Source organism: Magnolia sinica, chromosome 3, assembly GCF_029962835.1.
Source record: "Magnolia sinica isolate HGM2019 chromosome 3, MsV1, whole genome shotgun sequence".
In the NCBI taxonomy this organism is placed as follows: domain Eukaryota; kingdom Viridiplantae; phylum Streptophyta; class Magnoliopsida; order Magnoliales; family Magnoliaceae; genus Magnolia; species Magnolia sinica.
The window spans coordinates 59,744,287-59,767,510 of NC_080575.1; the positions used below are offsets into that span (position 1 = coordinate 59,744,287).

A 23,224-nucleotide genomic window follows, 5' to 3' on the forward strand; every position below is an offset into this window, starting at 1 on the left:
CGGCTTTGTTCATAGTCATTCTGATCATTCTCTCTTTATATGTCATCGATCGACGGGCATCATGGTTCTCATTGTCTATGTGGATGATATTGTTCTGTCCGGTAGTGATTCTGTTGGAATGAGGGAGGTCAAAGAGTTTTTGAATACCAAGTTTGAGATCAAGGATCTTGGTCCTCTTTGCTACTTCCTCGGAATTGAAGTTGGTCGCTCATCATCCAGATTGGTCTTGTCACAACGAAAATATGCGCTCAATCTTCTCATGAAGACCGGCATGTTAGGGTCCAAGTCTGCTACCACCCCCATGGATACTTCGCAAAAGCTTCGACTAGATGATGGTGCTCTCCTTACTGATTCCGGGATATATCGACGACTTGTAGGCCGGCTTATTTACCTGACTATTACTCGCTCGGATCTCTCATTTGCAGTGGGCATTGTTAGCCAATTCATGCAAGCTCCCCGTACTTCCCTCCCATCTCACGACTGTCTACCGCATACTTCGGTATCTAAAATCAGCCCCGAGTCCTGACCTCTGGTTTCAGTTGCATGGTCATCTTCATCTTTCTGGCTATTTCGATGTTGATTGTGTAGGTAGTATTTATGATCGCCGCTCTACATCCGGCTTTTGTACCTTCCTAGGTGGCAATCTTATAACATGGAGGAACAAAAAGCAACCGGTTGTTGCCCGGTCTTCGGCTGAAGCAGAATATTATGTAATGGCTCATGTGACGTGTGAGCTTGTGTGGCTTCGCAACCTTCTTGAAGAACTTGGCTATCTTTCTTCGGATCTTGTTCCTCTTCACTGTGACAACCAAGCGGCCATCCATATTGCTCGTGACCTGGTTTTCCACGAGTGAACCAAGCATCTTGAGGTCGACTGTCACTTTATTCGGGAGAAAGTAACTTCTAAGAAAATCGTCACTCCTTTTGTTCAATCTGGGCACCACCTTGTTGATGTTCTTACAAAGTCCTTGAGTCGAGATGCTCTTCATCGTGTTCATGACAAGTTGGGCATGATCAACATCTATGCTCCAACTTGAGGGGGAGTATAGAGAATGTTAATGTATTGTGTATGTGGTTAGGAGTGGCCCTTTTAGTGTAAGGACATGTGCACACTTTACTCTTCTCCTACAGTGTACTATATGCTCTATTATAATAAAATATTGTGTGTTAGGGCAAGCAAGCCTAACACAACATCCTTCCCAAACTCTCCTCCTCTCTCAATCTTCTCCTCTTTTCTTCACATTATTATCATCAAATCATTCTCTATTGGATGCACCATCTATCTCTCTCGATGAGGAGGAACCATAAGATGGGGACATGTATCCCTCCCTAGCATTGGTGGTGGCGTCATGTTCAAACTGGGTGGCAAAGATCTCTCTCCCCGGGCCATGTGTCTTCCATCCAGAGGGAGCAAAGGCAACATTAATGATGATGAGATCCGTTGCCCCAAGAGCTGACGTCACTACTAAGGACGATATGGCTCGAGACTCCTTCGGCCCAGAAAGAGCTGAGGAGATTTGCACACATAAGACCTTCCTGACATCGCTTACATAAAGAGGACCGCCTTTTTCTTTTTTTTTTTTGGGGGGGGGGGGCTAATTGTTTCTCTGGCGAGAAGAGCTCCTATTGTCTCCAGGCATTTGTTGCTCAAGGTAAGTTGTGGGCCATTGATCTGACCTATTGGATCAACGGAGAGATGATCGTGGTCGTTCAGTCCACTCATCAAATCACCGGCTTGGATCTCCACCAAGGAAAGGTGAGGAGACACGTGTTCGCCCCTACTGAGAGATGGATGAAATGGTGGCCAGCTAGAGCACGTTGACTTTTGAACACCTTCACCCTCATCTGTCGTGGCCACCTCAACCCCGTTGATTCTAGCAAGGTCTGATCGCAAAATTTCTGCCCAAACACAGACAAAGAAGCAGATTTCTCCCACTGTGACTGGGATGGATGTTGTTGAAAAAGAGAGAGCTTTTTATGTATGAGAATGCAGGCAAAGTAGAGCTCCCAACCAAACTACATCACTGGATCGAACTGCAGCACCTTGCCTACACAGGAGCCTGGAGCAAGGAGAAACTCCAAATTTCAAAGTTTGATAGGAACGCCATCAAATTGATACCATGTATGGATCAAGCCAAAGGAAGAGAATAGCTCCCATCTGCAGATCAAGGACACAAAGCTATCATTATGGAGTTCCCCTACTAAGAGGATGGAGTTAAGATTTGATCCTAGTTTGAGGTTGAGGAGATCCTTTTCTCCCAAGGATTTTAGGTTGTAACTCCCCTCTGAGAGAAGGCATCGACAAAGTAGCCAAGCCTTAATGTCTAGTAGGGAAATTCTTACGTTGCAGGAGATGACGAGGCTGAGGACACAAGTCTTTATTGCTTTCGAGACGATGAAAACATTTACCACTAGTTTTGGACCTGAAGTGGGATGAATTGTCTGAATTCATGGGGGATTGGAGGTGGGGCTAGGACCAGTGAGGGCCTCTTTAAAGGAGTGAGGATTTGCTTGAGGGGGCAGTCTTCTCTCGCATGGGCAGTCTCGACGTCTTGGATTGAGGGAAGGGTAGCCGACAGCCTTATGAGAAGGGTTTGCCATTTTAGGGTTGTATTTCACCTTGTTGAAGAAGATCTTGTGGCCATTAAATCCCACACCATTCAGAGCGGAAATGGAAATGGAGGCATCCTCCAACGACCCCATCCTAACGAACGTGAATCCTCTGGGCTAACATGAGCCTTGCTTCCTCAGAAGCACCACCTCTTTAACGTCACCCATCTTGAGAAACACCCTAGGCAGTATATTTATCCCAACACGAACAAGGTGGAATAGTCAGCGAGAGGGGAGATTAGGCCCGAGTTAGCATGGCCCTTAGGTTTCTCCTTCCAAACTATGGTCCAACCTTCCTCTGCCACGACATGCTTGCTCCGATGGGCAGTGGGAGCTGCCAATGATCACTTTTGGATGTCCTATTGAACTAAATTGCTTACTTCGGAGCGAGATCATTGTCGATGGAAGCATAGGATGTCGATGATGAGGATGTGTTTCTCCTTTAACACTTACCCTTGTTTCTTTTATTTTCTCTTCATAGCTTCAGTTTCTTTTGTCTCCGCGATTCAACAACTTGAGCCGATAGAGGCGATTTACTCTAGTATCTCTCTCTAATATGTTTGTCTGCGTCTTCTCACTCTCATCTCTCGCATGGATCACTAACCTATAAATTTTCATTCCCTAACAAACAAAAACCATTGGACACAACTCTTTTGTTTCTTGTAATATTATGAGTTCTCATTGTGTAATCATTTCTCTTTTAACATTTCTTGAAGTTTCATTGAAAAATTCTATCATTTGCCCAATGTTTCCCTCAAACAACGACACATTCCCTAATACATGCAACATATAGTCTTGCAATACTGATATGTTTCTGTATCCCAAGGGTGTGATACACAAGGTATTCAGTAATGGTAACAGTGGTCATAACGGCCACCGTTGTCACCATTACAATTCAGGTCGTGACGGCCATTATGGCCTTTTTTTCTTTTTAAAAGATAAAACATATGTCTGCCCATAACGGGTAGTTATGGGCATTTTTCCGTAATAGCCATAACAGCCCATAACGCGTAATAGTACCCACTGTTACCATTACATAACTGTTTTTGCATACCTTACAATACATACATTGATACCGTCAACACTATTAATAACACAAGTTATATTAATAAAATACCATCGGTTACTCTCTTAATATCTACAACTTTATTCTTTAAATCTTTACCTACCATTATCCCGACCCCATGTTTATTATTGTCCTTTCCTATGTACTAGAGCTTATATCCATCAATTTCTCTAGTTTTGGCACGATTCCACTTGTTCTCCTAAACATAAGCTATTGTAGCTCTCCTTCGTTTCATTGTATCTATTAACTCCATACTCTTACATATCAATGTTCCTATATTCCATATGGCAAGACGAATCTTATTCCCATAGACTAGCTTCTTTACCCACACGTCTAGAATGGCACAGGAACCCTTGCCTACTTCTCACAACAACTGGGTATTGTTGCAGCGCGTCACTTCTGTGGGATGCCCTATCCAACCCTTGCCCATTTCTCACCACACCCAGGTTCTGATGCAATATGTCACTTACAAGGAATGCCCTAGAATATCATATTGTACGGATTCATATTGGAAGCTACGACCTAACTTTGATGCCAGCTGCCGACCTAGTGCAACCTTCATCCTTTATCCCAGTTGAGGACCAACAATGAGATGAGATCATGGAACTCCCATATGCACAATGTAATAGACTATTACATAGGTTGATTACAATCAAGGGCTATCTAATATTCTATTACATAGGTTGATTACAATCAACGATTTTTATCTTAAAAAGACACATGCAAGAGATTGTTATACATCCTCAAACCAATGTTTGAAATATTGGTATCGTGTTACGTATCGCACCCTTGGGATACGGATACATATCGGTTATCGCATGGGATATATCAGTTGTATCGTCATTGTTGGAAACATGGTGAAACATTGGGAAATTGGTCGAATTTTTCAATGAAACTTCAATGATTGTTAAAAAAAAAAAAAAAAGGGCATCAATACACACTTATAAATCAAAACATTACAAAAAACAATTGCACATAATAGGCTTTCTTCGTATGGGGCCCTTAATCTATGCGGTCTAACTGAATTGATGGAAATATATACAAAGTCTATTCCTATAATGTATAAATGTAAGAAGACGTGTGGAAACACAAACAATACATTCAAAAGCAAAAGAAGAATCACTAGATTAGGTTACATACATGTTTGATTTTTATGTTTGGACAAAGATTGCAACCAAGTTGCGAGAAATTGAGAAATTTTATTTTTTTTTCAATTTTCCACAACTCGGCCCATCTCCAAATCTCGAAATCGAAGCTCTCAATATATGATTTTAAGTGCAAAACATGAAAAATCATGGATTTGTAACAATTTGACACTGATTTAACATGATTTACGGAAGAAAAAAAAAAAAAGGATCAAAAATCAAAAATGCTCACCGGATCGAACATGTGGGATATATCCCACTACTTGTGTGTTTCGTATCGCACGAGTGGGATACAAGATATATCGTGGGATATATCAGCCGATCTCGTCGATACTTAAAACACTGCCTCCAACAATGAGATCACATCAGTGTTTTATTCTTCTTTAAAGAATTAAGATGTTAAACATGACATCCTACCATGTCCTCATAGCACAGTCCACTTTCATTGAAACTATCGAGTTATAATTTCTTTTGAGAAAAACATTATGTTACCTTGCAAGTAAATATGAATTTTACTTCTCACAAAACCTTATTCAAGTTGAGCACCATTATAGATGTGGTTGAAATTCTTCATCCTGTACAAATTTCAAAAGCATTATTCTTGATAAAAATGAATCATCCCATTTCCAAATGTTATGGTTCACTTTGAATTGCCAAATTCAATTTACAACTCTTTGGAGGTGTGGTTGGTATACAAGGGTTGGTTTTTATGCAAGGAACAGAATGTATCGTCTCATGTTACATCATGCAAAATAAGAAATCTAAATACCAATTATCGGAAAACCTTTTCAAGATGGCCCACAAATCACTTGTGTGGTGGCTGTGTATGTGCATGAGATGCAGTTTCAGCGACAGCTATACAGGAGCTAGCGAGGGGGTGTTTCATTTCCCATGTTCCTTCTCACAGCTGGCACTGTTGTGACCTAGTAAAGTATGATGCTTGGTACACATGCACTCAGAATTGCATGCATGACATACATTTACTCAAATTAAACCGATTAAATTGGGGAACCCACTGTTTCTGAGTCACTGTCCTAAAATCAAACTGGTTGAACAATCCTAACCTCATGGACACTAGTTCGCAGAAGCAGGGTGATTGGAACACAGTGGTGACTTATCCTTGTCATATGTGGCACTTAAATACACCAGATGAACTGCCCAAATTGTGGGACATACTGTGGATGGAGCATATACTTAAGATCATACTGATCTAAAAATCCTAACTACTGACTTGGATATAATGCAGCCAAAATTGGGTGTATGAGCCCCGTATCAGCACGTACTGGCTGATACGAGTGATACAACCCAGTTTAGGCAGTGACTGATACAGCACTTGGAAACCGATTTTTAAACCTTGGAGGTACTCCAACCAAGCTATTGTCCCATTTCATTTAAACTGATTTTCTGAAGATAAATCAAGCACACAGTACATCAACACTTCAAAAAGATCAATGGAAAGGGAAGTAATCTTTATTGCCCCAGAGAATGGAGCATTATAGATATCCATTTTCCATTTTGGGCAAAAGCATTAACGTTAGTATGGTTCAATGTGTTGTAAACGTTCAATTGCTATTCTATTCACTGCTAGGAGCATATTCATTATTACTTATGTTTATTTGTTATACAGTTTGTGGCCAGATGACAGTACAATCTTTATCTTAGTCCTATGTCTTTGTGTGCATGTTTTAGAACTTTAAGCCATTTAGGTTTATTGTGAATGAGTCAGTCCCATCTCAAAGTCATGATTCTCCTTCCTAATCATGCATACGTTACATGTATTTGCATATTGCCAAACTTTTTTATAATTTCTATATCAAACAACTATATCAGTGGCTAACACAGTACACATTTAGGTTCTAGCCACATACACATACCATAACCAAATGAACATGTACATAATCCTATAGAAGGTTCAAAATGTTGTTTTAAATAGTGAATAGCATGTAGCATAGCATTCACACCTCTGAAGCATGAGGCATACACTAGCGTGTCTGTAAACTACCCACTATTTCAGATTTTTAAGCAAAATAATAGGAAAAAGAGGGCAAAGAGTATAAGCATAAAAATTAGCAACAAAATTGATTAATCACCATTGTTCGTATTATTTAATTAAAATCATTGAAAAACATTAACTTTTAGTGAAAATAGGAAACATAACAAATCATTGAAAACATTAATTGATTTTACTATTTAGTGAAAAATAGCATGTGATGTATAACTTGTAAGCTATGTAACTTGTAGCACAGGCTACAGTACAGTGTGTAGCATAGGCTACAGTACATAGTGTGTAAGATGATGTCCTCATCACATACACAACATACAACTTGTGAAAACAGGAACTAGCGGGACCCCAATGGTATCCAGATTTCATGCGTTAGGTAGTGTGAAGGTTATACATAGTAAGTGATTTAAAACACTAGTCAAACTTTCGAAATGTGTACAGTGAATGTATCACAATAAATTCACCTGGCGTTCCAAGCCAAATAACATTTTTTTAACAGCATATCGAAAAGTATCATTTGTACCATCTGTGCACTCCGATGCAAGCAAAGTATTTGAATCACCATCGACAGATTCCTCCCCAAATATCATATAAGGCTGATAATTTCAGATAACGCAATAAATTTAGACAGCAATAAGATATGTCAAAATTATATTTCAGCCTTGAGCCCCCAAGATCCTCTGTAAACTATGTGGATGTCGAAACTATGTAAATATGTGAATATGTTTGCTTAATCCCATTTTGTGATAGACAGACAGTAATATATCCCAAAATACTTCATCAAATATGTAAATATCCACAAAATGCATTGCATTCAAAGTTCTTACAAACAGTCCCCAACTTAAGAATGAACAAAATACCTGTAATGAGAGAGGGCCATGGAAAACTTGACAAAGGCAAGTTATTCAGATTAGATGATAGCCGTTCATTGTAATACCTAGTTCACATGGACAGACAAACCATAGAATTGGATTCATGCATATGTCAAAAGTATTACCTTCCCGTTTAAAAGCAAAAGAATAATTACCTTTCGCAATGTACAACCGTGTTGTCCTCATCAGACAAAGCAGAAAGTCTACTTGAAGGTGTCAATAGACCATGCCAAAGCCCGGATTGCGATTGAAACATCATCTTATGGAATTTCACCCATTGGCCAATACCTAGTGATCGTAGGCCAAGTTCTTCACGGGGGTTATTAGCAAATATCCTCAAGACAGTTCCCACACAAGGAAATTTGCATAAAACATCTCTTGATAGAGGTGATGGTTCCAAGTGTAAAGGAAGTGGATTCTGCGCTTCAGCATCCAGGCTATGATTCATGAAATTGTATCAATATATTTTTCCCTTTTAGCATAGAGATATAATTTAGTTTTTTATATCAAATGAGTAAATGCCAATTAAAAGCAAAGTTCCAAAAAAAAAAAAAAAAAAGATAGGAAAACTACATATGATTAAAAACTAGAGACGCATGACAATAATTTTTTGGTTGAGTATGAATCAAGAACTTGTTTATATAATATCATATTTTAAAACAGCCAAGTAGACATGCACTTTCCCCTAAAACCTAGTTTTAGTCAACTTGACAGAAGAATAATGGTTAAAGCAAAACTTAAAAACATGAGTCAAGAACTCAAAGAACTCGAATAAGTCAAACTCAGAGCACTATGAGATAACTTGCCAAAGACATTGTGATTTAAAAATAATAAATAAATAAATAAATAAGAAAAAGAAGAAGAAACAAAGAAAGAAAAATTAGAAGATAAAACTCAGTCCAATCAATTCTTTGATTGACTTAGCTAAAACGACTCAAAGAATTTGTTCACATCAATTAATGACTTCGTCACTTTTGGAAAGCATAGTCTAGTCCCATTTGCTTTCGTTCATTCATATGTTTTTTGGGGCTCTATTCGAGTCTCTAGTTGTCAGCGTAGAAGTATTTTGTTACTTTTGTTGATGATTTTTCAAGAATGGCTCAGCTTTATTTAATAAAAGATAGATTTGAATTGTTCTCTAATTTTAAAATCTTTCATATAAAGGTACATAATCAATTTTACTCCAAAGTGTGTCTTGTGCAGATAATGCTAAGGAGTATATATAATCAATTCTTTTAATTTGTATTTATCTGAAAATGATATTTTGCACCAAACATAATGTGCTCACATTCCAAAACAAAATAGTATCGTAGAATGGAAAACCCGTCATTTGTTTGAGGTGACACATGCCTTGTTGATTCATATGAATGTTCCAAAAAAGTTTTTAAAGTGATGCAGTTTTGACAGAATGCTAGCTTATCGACCGAATGCCATCTACTATCTTAATAAGTCAATATTCTCATGGAGTTTTCTTTCTAGGTGTTCCATTGTTCTCTTTGCACCCCAAGGTTTTTGAGTGTGTACGCTTCATTCATAAGTTGGAATCACGTCATGATAAATTAGATCCTAGAGCAATTAAATATATTTTTCCTGGGTATTCTAGAACGCAAAGGATTATAGGTGTTATAGTCCTCATTTTCAAAAATTATTTATTTGTTCTGACGTTACCTTCTTTGAGTCCACTCCATTCTTCTCAAATGAAGATAGATCTCCTGACTTAAAAGCTTCACCACCAATGCCTATACATATATTCCTATTGACGAAGACACCATCTAATCACTGCTTTCCACTGGTTCATCCTATCCTGCTATTGTGCTTACACTCAAAGTCTACTCCGGACGAAAACAGGGAGATATTGCCACTAACCATGATATGTCATCGACCATATCTTCTTCCAAGCCTATTGATCCAATCACTCCACCTATATTTCTTATAATATCTTTATTGCTCTGAGGAAATGTAAGCGTACATGTACCATCGACCCTATCTCCAAATTTGTTTCTTTCTTTTCCTTTCTTTTCTTTGGAACATCAATGATTTTATTTAAAAAGGCTGAAGCCACCATATACAAATATACATCACATAACTACAAAAACTGCCAGCAATCCGGGAATTGATCTATGAATTTAATAGCCCTTGCCCATTCTGTTACATGATTTTTTGCCCTTCTAAACACAATTGAAGCTGACTCGTTTAGGTTCCTAAAAAAGTGATTGTTCCTTTGTGACCACAAAGCCCAGAGACCAGCTAGCATGCTTAAACGCCAAATCCTCCTACTTGATTTTCCTGATTCCCCACCGTGCCATTAGAAAAGAAAGTTATCGTTTGAATTTGGCAATACCCAGCACCCCAAACAAATGGAAGTTCTCCCACACTACTCATGCAAAAGTACAATGGATGAAGAGATGGTCCAGCGTTTCCTCTGCTCGATAGCAAAGCAAACAGACACTCAGAAGGATCATGTTCCTTCTATGGAGATTATTTGTAGTTAGCAGGCTATGGAAGAAGAAATAGTTCGCCCACTGCTAAAGGTATTGTTGGTTGTTAGTGGGTTTATAGTATTAAATTTTGACCTATTAGCACAATTGGACGATTGAAGGCTTGCTGAGTTGTTAAATGATACACTCAGACTCTCGGCATAGATCCATACTGAAACCTTCTCTCCAATTACCAAGCTTAATTCCATTTACATCAATCTTTTTGTTGTTGTTAATCGTGGATGACCCATCTTTCAACTCAATGTTAAAAATATATTTCTTCATGGTGATCTCACAAAGGCCTATATGGAACAACCACCTGGTTTTGTTGTTCAGGAAGAGTTAGATAAGGTTTGTAAATTGAGAAAGGTATTTTATGGGTTGAAACATCACCGCGTGCATGGTATCATAAATTCAGTAAGATCGTGTTGGCCTATGGTTTTGTTTGAAGCCATGCTAATCAATCCGTCTTTATACAAGGGAAGCCTCTGATCTGATTGTATTAGTTGTATCAGTAGATGACATTGTAGTTACAAGAAATGATAATAAAGGAATTGAGAATCTTAAGAAGTACCTTCAATTTTACATAATTTTACAACATCCAAACTAATTCTCAATAATAATAAAAACTTGATACCTATTTAAGTTAGGCATTAGAAAATAAAAGGAATAAGAAAGAAAATGGAGAAGGATAAACGAGAGCTTAACCTCCTCTCTCTATTAACATCTTATTTATAACATTAACCCAAACTAAACATTAAAAAATAATAATAAATATATAAAACATATGGTATGTTGTAGAACTGAAGTCTATGTACAACATGTATTACTTCTAACACCCACCCTCAAGCCTGAGCACAAATATCATACATGCTCAGCTTGCTTATGATATCCTTGAGCTGATGACAAGTAGCCATTGTGAAAAGGCCGGACAATTGATTGTAGAGCCCAACATGTTGTTTATATACCATTTCATTGTGTGTCCCACATGGATGAACGGATAGACCAAAAATCATGCTACTCCAAAACTTAAGCGTGCCCCACCACATGATTTTAGAGGTTGATGCATGATTTAGAATTGTTCTCTTCGTGGCCACCTGAGACTTGGATCTGGATAATTTTTTGGGCATCTTATTTTCATGGTGAGTTGCATCTTATGCACGATTCAGATGCCACATACACATCTATGGGCCCCATGCCCACTCATGTGTACGATGGTGTCAACACTATTGGATCTTTTCCAATACATAAATACAAATCTACATATAGAACAATGGTCTCCTGCAAACCAGACTGTAAATGCATTACGTGCGAAAAAAATGGGTTTGCGGCTCAGGTGGGCCCCATTTTGATGTGTTTCCAAAATCCATCCTGACCATCAGATGCACAATCACATTTTAGGCCTAGGGCTGTAAAACTAGGCAGATTCGTGATTCGAGTGGGCCACACTAAAAGAAACAATTAGGAGGTGTTCACTTGGTTTTTTATGGGGCCCACCGGGATGTTTATGCACTATCCACTCCAACCATTAGTTGTATCATCCATCGTTATGTCCATGGCCCAAAAGTTCGGTTGACCCATGATTTAGGTGGGACACACCAATAGTTGCGAGGACATCCACTGTTGATTTTTTAGAGGGCCCACCATGACGATTATGTGAAATCCACTCCAACCATCAGTCGCCTCATGAAATGTTATACATAAGGTCCAAAAATTAGGCCCGTCTGTGATGTATATGGGCCACACCAAGTAAAACAGTTTGGAGGGCAGGGAGGCATCCTTCTGCACACTATTTCCACTCATGTAGTCCACCGTCCACCTAAATCATGGATGCGACTGATTTTTGGGCCTTGGGCCTAATGTGAGCAGGCGCATCTGACGATCAACGTGGGTTTCATATACACATCACGGTGGGGCCCACTCAAGCCTAGGCACAACTTTGCTCATACATCCGGTCTCTGACAAGCTCACTCGCAGGAGACTGGGACATAACCACACACAAGCTATGATAACATACAGGGGACAACATGGTAAGTTATCTTGTTGTCTACCTCTGTAGGCCCCACTGTGTTGTGTTGCACAAATCCAAGTTGTTCATCAAATGTGTCCCGTCATGTAAGGCCCAGGCCCCAAAACTCAGCCCAATCGATAACTCAAATGTGCCCCATCACAGGAAACAGTGAAGAGAGCACACCCCACTATTGGTTTGCCTGTGGGGCCATAATAATGTTTTTATGCCATCCAACCCATGCATTGTGTGTCCCATGCCACCTGAATGAGGGAGGATACCAAACATCAGGCCATTCCATAATGGATCCCGCCACACAATTTTAGAGGTTTTATGCATGTTTTTACACTGTTCTAGATGGTCTACCCACTTTGAGTTTCGTATCCCGCTAATTTTTGGGGCATCCCATTTCCATGGTCAGCCAGCTCTGATGCACAGTTTAGATGGCTGATAGACTTCGTGGTGCAGCCCACACATAGTCAACTATATGGTCTGCATGGGTGAGTATGTATCATGTATATATGTCTATATATGGTTGGAGAGAGAGAGAGAGAGAGAGAGAGAGAGAGAGAGAGATCCTTATAACATAAAAGAATGAACCAAGAGTAGTTGTAGTTGGCCTTATGCAGATATCATAAAAACGTTAAAAAAAAAAAATGAACCAGGAGTAGCCACAACTACTTTTACAACTAGTGCACATGGATGTATCATGCAATTCTTCAAAATTCTATACACACACGTAACATAATTGTCAAAATGTGAAGGACCTCACTCCAGCACTCCAGAACACCACAAAAATGCCCGAGTGCAAAGTATAAAAATACATAATTTGTACTCTTTCATCTTTTTTATATTTGCTCTACATTTAACTTATGGTCGATCACATAGGCACATAGCAAACTTGGTAATAGTAGGCTAGCTTTCAATTAACAATAAAACGAATACAGAAAATAAAATTGCAATAGATATATATATATATATATATATCAACAAATACTTACTTTGTTTGGAAACTCACAGGTGGAGCATCTGTTCCATCCCAAACAAAAAGCACCCAATTGCCTTCAAGATCTTCACTTACATGTAGAATCTTTTTACCAAAACCAGAAGAATAATGACTTAGTCTTTATTCCTTTGAATCAAAATGCATTAGAATTCCTTTTCAACAAAAGCCTACATGAGGATCTTAAGCACACAAGAAGATAGTGGGATATGTAGATTACCTTGCATATAAAATCAAAGAACCCGCCTACCTTGATCTCTCTCATCTGCAATAAGTATGAATTCACACCTAAACAAGATGAACTATGTTAAAATTAGACGCATCAGACCACATAAAATTTACTGCAATTCAAAGTCCTTGAATTGATGGTATTGCTTGGACTAATGCTAGAAGAAATGACAGTGCACATGGCCTCCAACAAATCATTTTGCACTCATTCACATGTTGACATCAACAAATAATCATACAAAATCAGAACACACAAGTCACGCATTTAGAAAAGAAAAGTAAAAGAAGATGACGAGACTCGGTCTTTGTAAAATTATTTATAAGCTTTGTTGGACCATATATGATAGTTTGAAGTCCGAGAAAATCTTTATGACACATGGTTTGCAAACCCAAAAACTCACTAAAAAAGGTCCATCAGATTGAGTCAACTCAAAGACTCGGCTGAAAGCTCGACCTCGAAAATCAAGAGACAATAATTAATAATTATTTAAAAAATATATAAAAGAAAATAATCAGGTAAAAGATAGAAATATGAAATTTTAATAGGAAAAAAAAAAAGATTAGGAAGAGGAGGAAAAAGGTATATAAAGAAGAGGAATAGAGGAAAAAGAAAAAATTGATCCAGGGTTAAATCCCTAGTAGTGTTTACCTTTAAAAAATAAATAAATAAATAAAAAGAAAAGTAAAGTAAAGTAAAAAAAAAAAAAAGTGCGAAGTAGAAGAAAACAAAACAGAGAAGATACCATCTTGGGAAAGGTTCTTCCATTTCCAATCTTGGGTTTCACACTATTAGTGCTTCCATGGGTCTAGGATGTTTCGGTTTAGGGTTTGTGAAAAATCCTTAGGGGGTGTTTGATTTTTCAAATCCCTACGTAAGTATGCATAAATAAGTCATTATTACTTTTTACGTATGTTTGCCAAGATATGGAAATCAATGAGTATTTCCTCCTCAAAAATTGGTCCGAAAAGGGCTGACTTAAATTTGTGGGCCCCACTGTGATGTATGTGACTTATCCACACCATCCATCCATTTTACTAGAACATTTTAGGGCATGAGCCAAAACAGAAGGCAGATCCAAAGCTCAAGTGGACCACACCACAGGAAAGAGTAGTCCTAAAGACATCCACCACTGAAAGTTGTTTCCTTCCTAGGGCCCTCATTGATGTTTGTTTGTCATCTAACATGTTCATAAGGTCACAGAGACATGGATAAAGGGAAAATAGAAAAATCAGCTTGATCCAAAACTTTTGGGGCCTCTAAGAAGTTTTCAATGGCAGCCGTTCAAATCCACTGTTTCCTGTGGTGCGATCCGCTTGACCTTTGGATCTGCCTCTCTTTTTTTCTTCTTTTTTTCAATTTGCTCATGCCCTAAAATGAGTTTGTGGAAGAAATGGATAGCATGAATAAGTCACAAACATCACGGTGGGCCCCACAGTTTTTACGTTTTCCGCCTCAGGTTTAGAGACGGAATAGGTTCAAACAGTGTGCTTGTCAATGTCACCTTGGGAAGGTTGCTGGAATTACAAATGCAAATAATCATCATCTATTTACAGGTATTAACAAAAGAATTTGAAAAATCAAACACTCCCTGGTTTATATTTGAATGGTAACTATAACCTTATTAAAAAGAGCACAAAAACGGAAACAGAAAGAGAAGGCCTACAGGAGGTGATGAGAGGTCATTGGAATGATACAATGGAGAACCCTCTCCCCCAACATCCCTCGAACAACTACAAAGAGGAATCAGAAAATACAAGAGAAGACTTTTCCCAAGATATTGATATCCCCTGCATTTAGCTTTAAGAGCACATCTACCTGGGTGCCCAATTTGTTGCAAAATGTCCTATTATTGCATTCCCCAAATCAACCAAGCCCAGCAAGAAAGAAATTTTCTTTTTGATCCCTTGCAACTTCCATTCCACATACTGAAAATAAATGACCAAATCTAAATGGGTATACACAACACTGATAATTGACACATCGAACAAGGGATTACTATGAATGAATGCTCCTAGGTACATTATGGGAGCATACACTTTCATACACCCTATCCATACATCTTTTGACCTAAGAGCTAGTGGCTTTCACATTTGTTGTGAGTCTCGAGATCCGAAATGACACACGCATGGAATTGGGTCACTTTAAGGGGAAACATGTGCGGTTGTTGTTTTCGGCTGTATGTATGTGGGCCGTGTTCAAGTTGTCGGTATCGCTACAAGTTTCGCTGGCCGGGGATAAAGATATTATATCGTTATCGCTGATAATTGGAAATGCAGGAAACGTGGGGGAAACATGGAGAAAATAGTGGAATTTTTCAGTGAAACTCCAGGACATGCCTAAATATACATATTTGCATATTTAGGAATTAAAAAATTACAAAATGAATGCATTACATAATAAGTTTTCATTTAATGGAGCCCATTTTAATGTGTTGTATATCCATGTCTGTCCATCCATTTTTTTTGGATCATTTTAATGCACAATCCCACAAATGAAGTTGATCCCAATCTTATGCGGACCATACCATAGGAAACAGTGGTGATTGACCATTGAAAACTTATGGTGGGCCACATAAGTTTGGTTCTTTTTTTCTTTTTTTTTTTTTTTTTTTTGTTCCTCCGAGTTTATGACACCTTATTGATGGTTCGAAGGGTTAACAAAACAATACAGTAGACCTAGCAAGTTTTCCAAGGATAGGGATGGGTGGGACCCTGACCATGGGCCCACCTCAATGTATGCGTTGTTAATCTACACGGTCCATCATTTTTGCCAACTCGTTTGAGCGCACGGCCCAATAATGAAGTAGGTCCAAATCTCAGGTGGACCACACCATTAGAAAAACATACACATGAGCTTGATCCAAAACTTTTGTGGCCCCCAAGAGGTTTTCAGCACTAGGTAGTCGGTCCCCACTGTTTCCTATGGAGTGGTTCATGTGGGCATTCAATCTGTCCCATTTTTGGGCTCATCACATAAAATGATTTTTCAAAATGGATGGACAGCATGGATAAAAATCATACATCACAGTGGGCCCCACAGCTAAGGTGTTGCCGAGGCTGTACCCAATCCGCTTCCCTTTGCCAATTCGCGGGATGCATACAGTTTACTGACGCTGCCAGTAAAGAGGTGCTACTGGTCAATGCTCCTTGGGCCCACCATGATATATGTGTTATATCCAAACCGTCCATCCATTTGGCGAGATCGTCTTAAGGCCTAGGACAAAAAAAAAAAAAAAAAAAAAGACAGATCTAACTATCAAGTGGACCACACAGCAAAAACCAGTGGGGGATTGAACGTCTACCACTGAAACCCTTTTGGGGTCACAAAAGTTTTGGATCAATATGAAATTTGTTTTTCCTCGTATTTGTGACCATATGAATGGATTGGATGTAAAATAAACGTTATGGCGGGCGGTGTGCCCTAAAAATTGTTTAACGGTGAAAATCATTATCTCCGCTGCTATTTATGGTGTGGTACAGATGATCTTTGGATATGATTCATCTTTTGCATAATGCTCTAAAATGATATCTAAAAATAGATGAACGGTGTAGATATAATAAATACATCACTATGGGCCCATGTAACTTTGATCTCCTTTGAACCGTTCGTACAACTCGGAGCTCGACGAGCGTCAGTGCTCGTCTTCACACGACACGTACCTACAGCAGCTATATAGCTGGTGTGAGTTACACCAGCCAATCCGCTTCCTCGGTACACAACCGCGTCTTCGAGGTTTTTTTTTTTTTTTTTTTTTTTAAAAAAAAAAACATGAAAATATCAGAGCAAGAGGATTTCTCGCTGAGGGGTTTTTGACCGAGGGTCTTGAAACTCTAAATCAAACCCAAATCGAGGGGAAATCCGGCAAAATTTCATATTTTTCGCCGAAATTGCGACATTGATATTCCAATTGGAAAAAAGGGGGAAATTTGTAGCTTTTTCTTACCTACCAGGGCTGTCGATCGAGGCCAAAGGGATTTTGTTCTTCCGAGTTCCGATCAGGTACGAAAATCATGAAACTGAAGTTTTTTTTTTCTTTTTTCTTTCTTTCTTTATTTCAGCCACACCACGCCCATATTCTCGGCGAGAACCCATTTTTATCGATGAAATTGCCGAAAAATAGGTTCTCGCCGAAAATTTCGTCGATATTCTGTAGAGAAACAAAAACTTGGGGTTTCGGTGTCGCCAGTGCAGCGACACCGATATTATCGACGATAATATCGACAAATCGTCGACAACACGAACACTGGATGCGGGCGTGCCAGAATAAAATTTGCGGCTTCAATTCAAACCGAACAACTATTACCCCAAGCACTAAGATAGGCAAACAAGTAATGTATGACCGAGATCTGGTGAGATCGGTCGCCTATTCAGCCACTCGCTCAATGTGTAAACATGATCATGCGATATTCAGAGGGTGGGGTTCGTCCTTTGATGACGGGTTTGCCTTCCGTACGAAAGGACTTCTCAATACAGATAAATGGAAATGAGAAAAGGATTCTTACAGTCGGTCATAAAGAACAGCCGCAAAACACCTTTCCAAGTGAAGAACTGAATCCAGCGTACAAGTGTAGACTCAAATTACAGCCAAATATTACCAGCTACTTGGTTAACACTACTGATTACACTATGAAATGTACATAGCAAGATGAAAGTAAAAGATTACACTAAGAAATGTAATTTACTTAGCAAGAAAAGTAATGGATTACACTATGGAATGTAAATTGACTAGTATTGAAAAGATATTTTGAAAGATAGATTTGGTTTGTTTGGGTTAGTATGAGATGATTCTTCCTGTTGAATTCATTTGCTATTTATAGCCTTGATCTGGCCATCTAGATCCTTCCCACATCCAAACGGTTACCATAACCGTTCAGCACTACTTGACTTCCTTTGTTCCTCTCTTTGCCATCTGTTCTGTAATTGTTTCACACGATTGCTTTTTCATCGGTCGCTCAAACAATGACACGGCACCATTTGATACACTCCAATTACTATAATCAAGAAATCTTCTCTGTACATATCTACAGATCTTTGAATACACCATGCAGATCCGTATAGATCACACGTAACTCCCCTTGATTAGTTTTTGAAGGGAATGGCGATGATGGGGGATGAATATTGCCCCCCCACGTCGCTTCACCTTTGGGAAAAGGTGAAAGCAACATGCAACCCCTCATAAATGTAGCATATATTGCCTACCCGTGTCAGCAAGTCGACAACCAACTTCGGCCGATTCACCGTAACATGTCAGCGACAGCTGCACTTTATCGAAGCAAGGGATAAATCACGTGTTGACGCGTGTTATTATATCGTTTACAACAAAATCACAATGATGCCCTCATAAATGCTTCTTCCCCTTAGCCGATATAAGCCCCGTTTCAAATTCTTTTCACTCTTACGCCTTCATTCCTTGCTCTTCTTCTAAGCAACTTCGACTTCCGACTTTCTTCTTGAGCAATGGTTGCCTCTTCATCTTCCACCCCATCGTTCCATCAAAATGATCTGATCACAGTAATGGATGCACTTGCTGATAAGTGCATCGATAAGACGGAATTTCAACCGCCCATTGGTGATTACTACTGCTTAGGTCTAGCGTTCACTCCATCAACAGAGATCAATGAAGTTAGCATGATGGATCCTCTGTTTCCTCTTTGCCCCGGCCAGACACTGCTGATCCAATCTGATTTTGTACCCGATGTCGTAAATGCCTTAAAGAATCCTTGATCATGGCCGAAACCACTCCCGGAATGGGAGGCTTGGTTCCCTCATGTGTCCTCTCAACATGAGGCATCATGGAGAGAATCAGGCATCTATGAGTGCATTAACCTCTCCATCTACGACTATCCACCAAATCCATCCCTTCTTGTCGCAGCTTCAACATTTTGGAGTTCATCGACCAACACCTTCTTCTTTGGTTGTGGTCCCATGAGTCCAACCATATTCGATGTCTCGGCTCTAACCCAACTACTCCCATTTGGAAACTTCGCACAAAAAGAGGCCAAACACTTCATTAACAAGGCTGGCAAGGCCTATTCTCACTTCATGACAACCTAGAGTAATCACAGTGGATTGGTCAATTATGAAGAGCAGTGTTCACAATATCGATACTATTGGCCAATATTATTGGTATCGTAGTCCAGCGATACGAAACCCGTCAAAAGATACCAAGAAATTTTTTTATTGTATGTAAATATCCGAAAAAATCGGGGAAAAAAATAAAAAGAGAGAGAAACCTTCAACAATGTCAATTTATGTACCTGCAGAAGAGTTTGCATTGATCGGAAGCTCATTTAGTGGGCCATTCGAATCGAAGTCAGAGGGAATTGATTTCGGAAGTTTGTAGGGAATTGATTTTGGAAGATAATGTGAAACAAATCCAGAGAAATCCAGAGATTTGGAAGAGAAATTAGGGTTCTAAGGGGCCGAAACCCTCTCTGTTGCAAAATAGGGCTTCCGAGCCTTTTCTATCGGGCGGTCGGATGCGGATTTCATGTGAAAGACTTCCGCGCATGAAGTACTTGCGCTGGGATGCTAGGTGGGGCCCACTGTGATGTTTGTGAGAAATCCGCCATGTCCATCTGTATTGTGAGCTCATTTTAGGACATGCGGCCGAAAATGAGGTGGATCTAGAACTTAGGTAGGCTGCACGAGAGGAAACAGTAGGGATTCGGTGACCATCATTGAAACATTTTTATGGCCCCAAAAGTTTCGTATCGGGATAAGTTTTTTATGTTTTCACTTCATCCCAGTGAGAATGACCTCATAAACAGTTTGGATGGCATATAAACATCAAGGTGGATCCCAGGAAAGTTTCAATGGTAGGAAACTCTTTCCCCAGTATTCCCTCTCGTATGGCCTACATGAGTTTTGGATCCACCTCATTTTCGGTCGCATCTCCTAAAATGAGCTCGAAAAATGGATTGACGAGGTGGATTTCTCACAAACATCACAATGGGCCCCACCTAGCATCCAAGCTTAGGAAGTTCCTGCAAAGGCCTTTTGCAAGAAATCCGCGTCCAGTGCAGATTGAAAGCCTCGGAGACGGATGGTCCAGTCAGAGGCTATGTAGGGCCCACCATGATATATGTGTTTTATCCACACCATCCATCCATTTTGATAGGTCATTTTAGGGTGTAAGCCTAAAACGTAGTTAAATATAAGGTTCAAGTGGACCACATGACAGGAAGTCGTGGTGGCAATGATATCCACCGTTGAAGCTTTCCTAGGGCCCATTGTGAATTTTATTTGCCATCCAATCTGTTCATAAGGTCTGACAAACCTAGATGAAGGGAAAACATTAATATTAGCTTGATCCAAAACTTTCGTCGCCCCTAAAAAAATTTTAATGGTGGCCATTCAATGACCACTTTTTCGTGTGGTGCGGTCCACCTCATTTTTGGATTTGCCTCATTTTTTGGCACATTCCCTAAAATAATATGCCAAAATGAATTGACAGTGTATATACAGAATATTACGTCGAGCTGGCCCCACAGTCATGGTCCCACCATATAACGTACATCCTCTGATGTGGTCCACTTGATCTTTATATCTGCCCCATTTTTTTCTCAGGCTTTAAAATGATCCAAAAAAATGAATGGACGGCATGGATACAATGCATGGGGCCCACACAATCCGCTTCATTTTTTGAGTCAAGACCTATCAAAAAGTAAAATATCAACGTTAAGAATTAGAGAGTGGATTAGGTAAGAGCCAATACTCACCCAAGACGGTGTGGCCCTTAATGGGGGGCCCACCTTAATGTATGTATTTTGTATCCATGTCGTTCATCCATTTTTCTAAATCACTTTAGTGTATTATCCAAAAAACGAAGCACATCCAATTACCAGGTGGACCATACCAAAGGAAAAAGTTGTGATTGACTATTAACGGGCCACAAAAGTTCTGGATCAATCTGATATTTATTTTTTTTCCTTTCATCCAGGCTTATGTGAACTTATCAACAAATTGGATGATAAATAAACACTACGAAAACATTAAGGTAAGCCCTAAGAAGGTTTTAATGGTAGGGCCTTCAATCAATATTGTTTCCGATGGCATGGTCCACTTGATAATTGGATATGCTTCATTTTTGGTATGGTGCAGTAAATTAAGGCTGCAAAACAGATGGACGGTGTGGATACACGTATTGATGCATTTATAAATGTTATGCAACATATTTAAATATAGTTTTTTTAGTTCAATCGAACAGCACATAACTTAGGACACTATACAAAGGAAACCTATTATGTGCAATTTTTTTTGAGATTTTATGATTTAAAAGTGTGTATTAAGGTCATTTTTAATAATCTCTGAAGTTTCATTGAAAAATTCAAACATTTTCCCAATGTTTCCCAAAAAGTGCGATAAATTACGCGATACAAACGATATATCCCGTGCGATAACCGATACGTATCTGTATCCCGAGGTTGCGATACATTGCACGAGACCTATATTTCGAACACTGATGAAGAGCATACAGCTTTCCTGCTACTTTGGATCTGTCAACATCTACTCTGCGTGAATGCCCTACAAATCACTACCGAATACGTCTCACTGTCCGAGGCTCTAACCCATGGTCAAAAGCTTGCTTTGGCAACTTTCGTGCTCGGCCATCTGTACAGGGGAACCTACGAACTTACTAGCAAAAGTTTGTATTCTGGAGGAGGACCATTATGGCTTCTTCAAATGTGGATTTGTGTACTTCCGCCCTTCTTTTGTACATCACTCCATCCATTCTGAAGCCATCTATACTTCCTATGGCGAGTGCGTCATCCACTCTCCCCAAGAAACTCAACCATTTTCAATGAATATGGATACATTGTTCTTCACTTTAGACAGGGGTAAGTGGAATCGGTCATTCACTCCATTTCACAAGGGAGAGTATGCTCTCGACTGGCTTATCGGTCGATATGCACAAGAAGATGACGATGCGGAATCCCAAACGCTCCTGGCTTAAGATAGCTACCTCATCAGCCGAGACCTTCCCTAAGCCCTAAGGAGGTTCGATCGACTCTAGCAAGAATGTCAAGGCCGGATCGAACAATATTACCCAAACTTGCTTGATCGGCAGCTCAGTCTAGTTCAGTGCATCCCTTATTCCCTTACTCAGAAGACCTCCAACCAACCACCCTTTAGTCAGCAGGTTGCGAACAACACTGTTTCGACCAGAAACAAAGTATCGCAGGTTGGAATACCACATTCAATAATAACAAAGGAAAATAGAAGAACAAACATCATCACTTATTTTATTAATTCTGAATTCTTTTTACATCCCTCGCCTTTCCCTTGATTCCAAAAGAAAGTACATTAAATAAATGTAATGGGAAAAAAAAAAAAGTCCAATAGTGATTTCGACAGCATTGCGGCATGTATGGCGTCCATCGCAATGACAAAAGAATTGTGCAGGCCTGAAACCCTTGATTTACTCCGATATACAAAGAATATATGCACAGGAGGGCGAGTCAGCTGAATATGCAACAATCGAATAACATATGGGTTGTTGGGGCTGTTGCACGATCGCGCAAACAAACCCTGTTGCGCGGCCGTGCAACAGGGTAGCATCCTGCGTTGCTCGAATCTTCTTCCTTCCTTTCTCCCTGGCTCCTTCCCGCGAGATACCTGAACATTGCGACTCTTAATTCCGAGAGCTCTCGAATGCTTCTTGAATTTCTCTGGTGATGCAAATGAGAGGGGGGTATTTATAGGCCTCTGTACCAAACCATCAAATCCGCACAACGAAGTGATGTTGCGCGGTCGGGCAATGTACCCTTTTTGCGTGGGCACGCAACAGGGTCCCCATCTGATCTAGGTGA

At 39.6% G+C, this 23,224-nt stretch overlaps 1 protein-coding gene across 5 annotated transcripts in view; it reads right to left on the bottom strand.

Annotated features, from left to right (window-relative positions):
• The window catches only part of LOC131239944 (protection of telomeres protein 1a-like), a 136,579-nt gene that overhangs the window by 63,659 nt on the left and 49,696 nt on the right, over positions 1–23,224 (bottom strand). For 3 of the 5 annotated variants that reach the window (XM_058237890.1, XM_058237893.1, XM_058237892.1), the window contains 4 exons: positions 13,404–13,471; positions 13,182–13,270; positions 7,851–8,132; positions 7,684–7,760 (listed from right to left, as the gene is read on the bottom strand). In XM_058237890.1, coding sequence (XP_058093873.1) covers positions 7,684–7,760; positions 7,851–8,132; positions 13,182–13,270; positions 13,404–13,471 — 516 coding nt within the window. The remainder of the gene's footprint in view (positions 1–7,683; positions 7,761–7,850; positions 8,133–13,181; positions 13,271–13,403; positions 13,472–23,224) is intronic. The other 2 variants (XM_058237891.1, XM_058237895.1) reach the window with 1 other exon arrangement.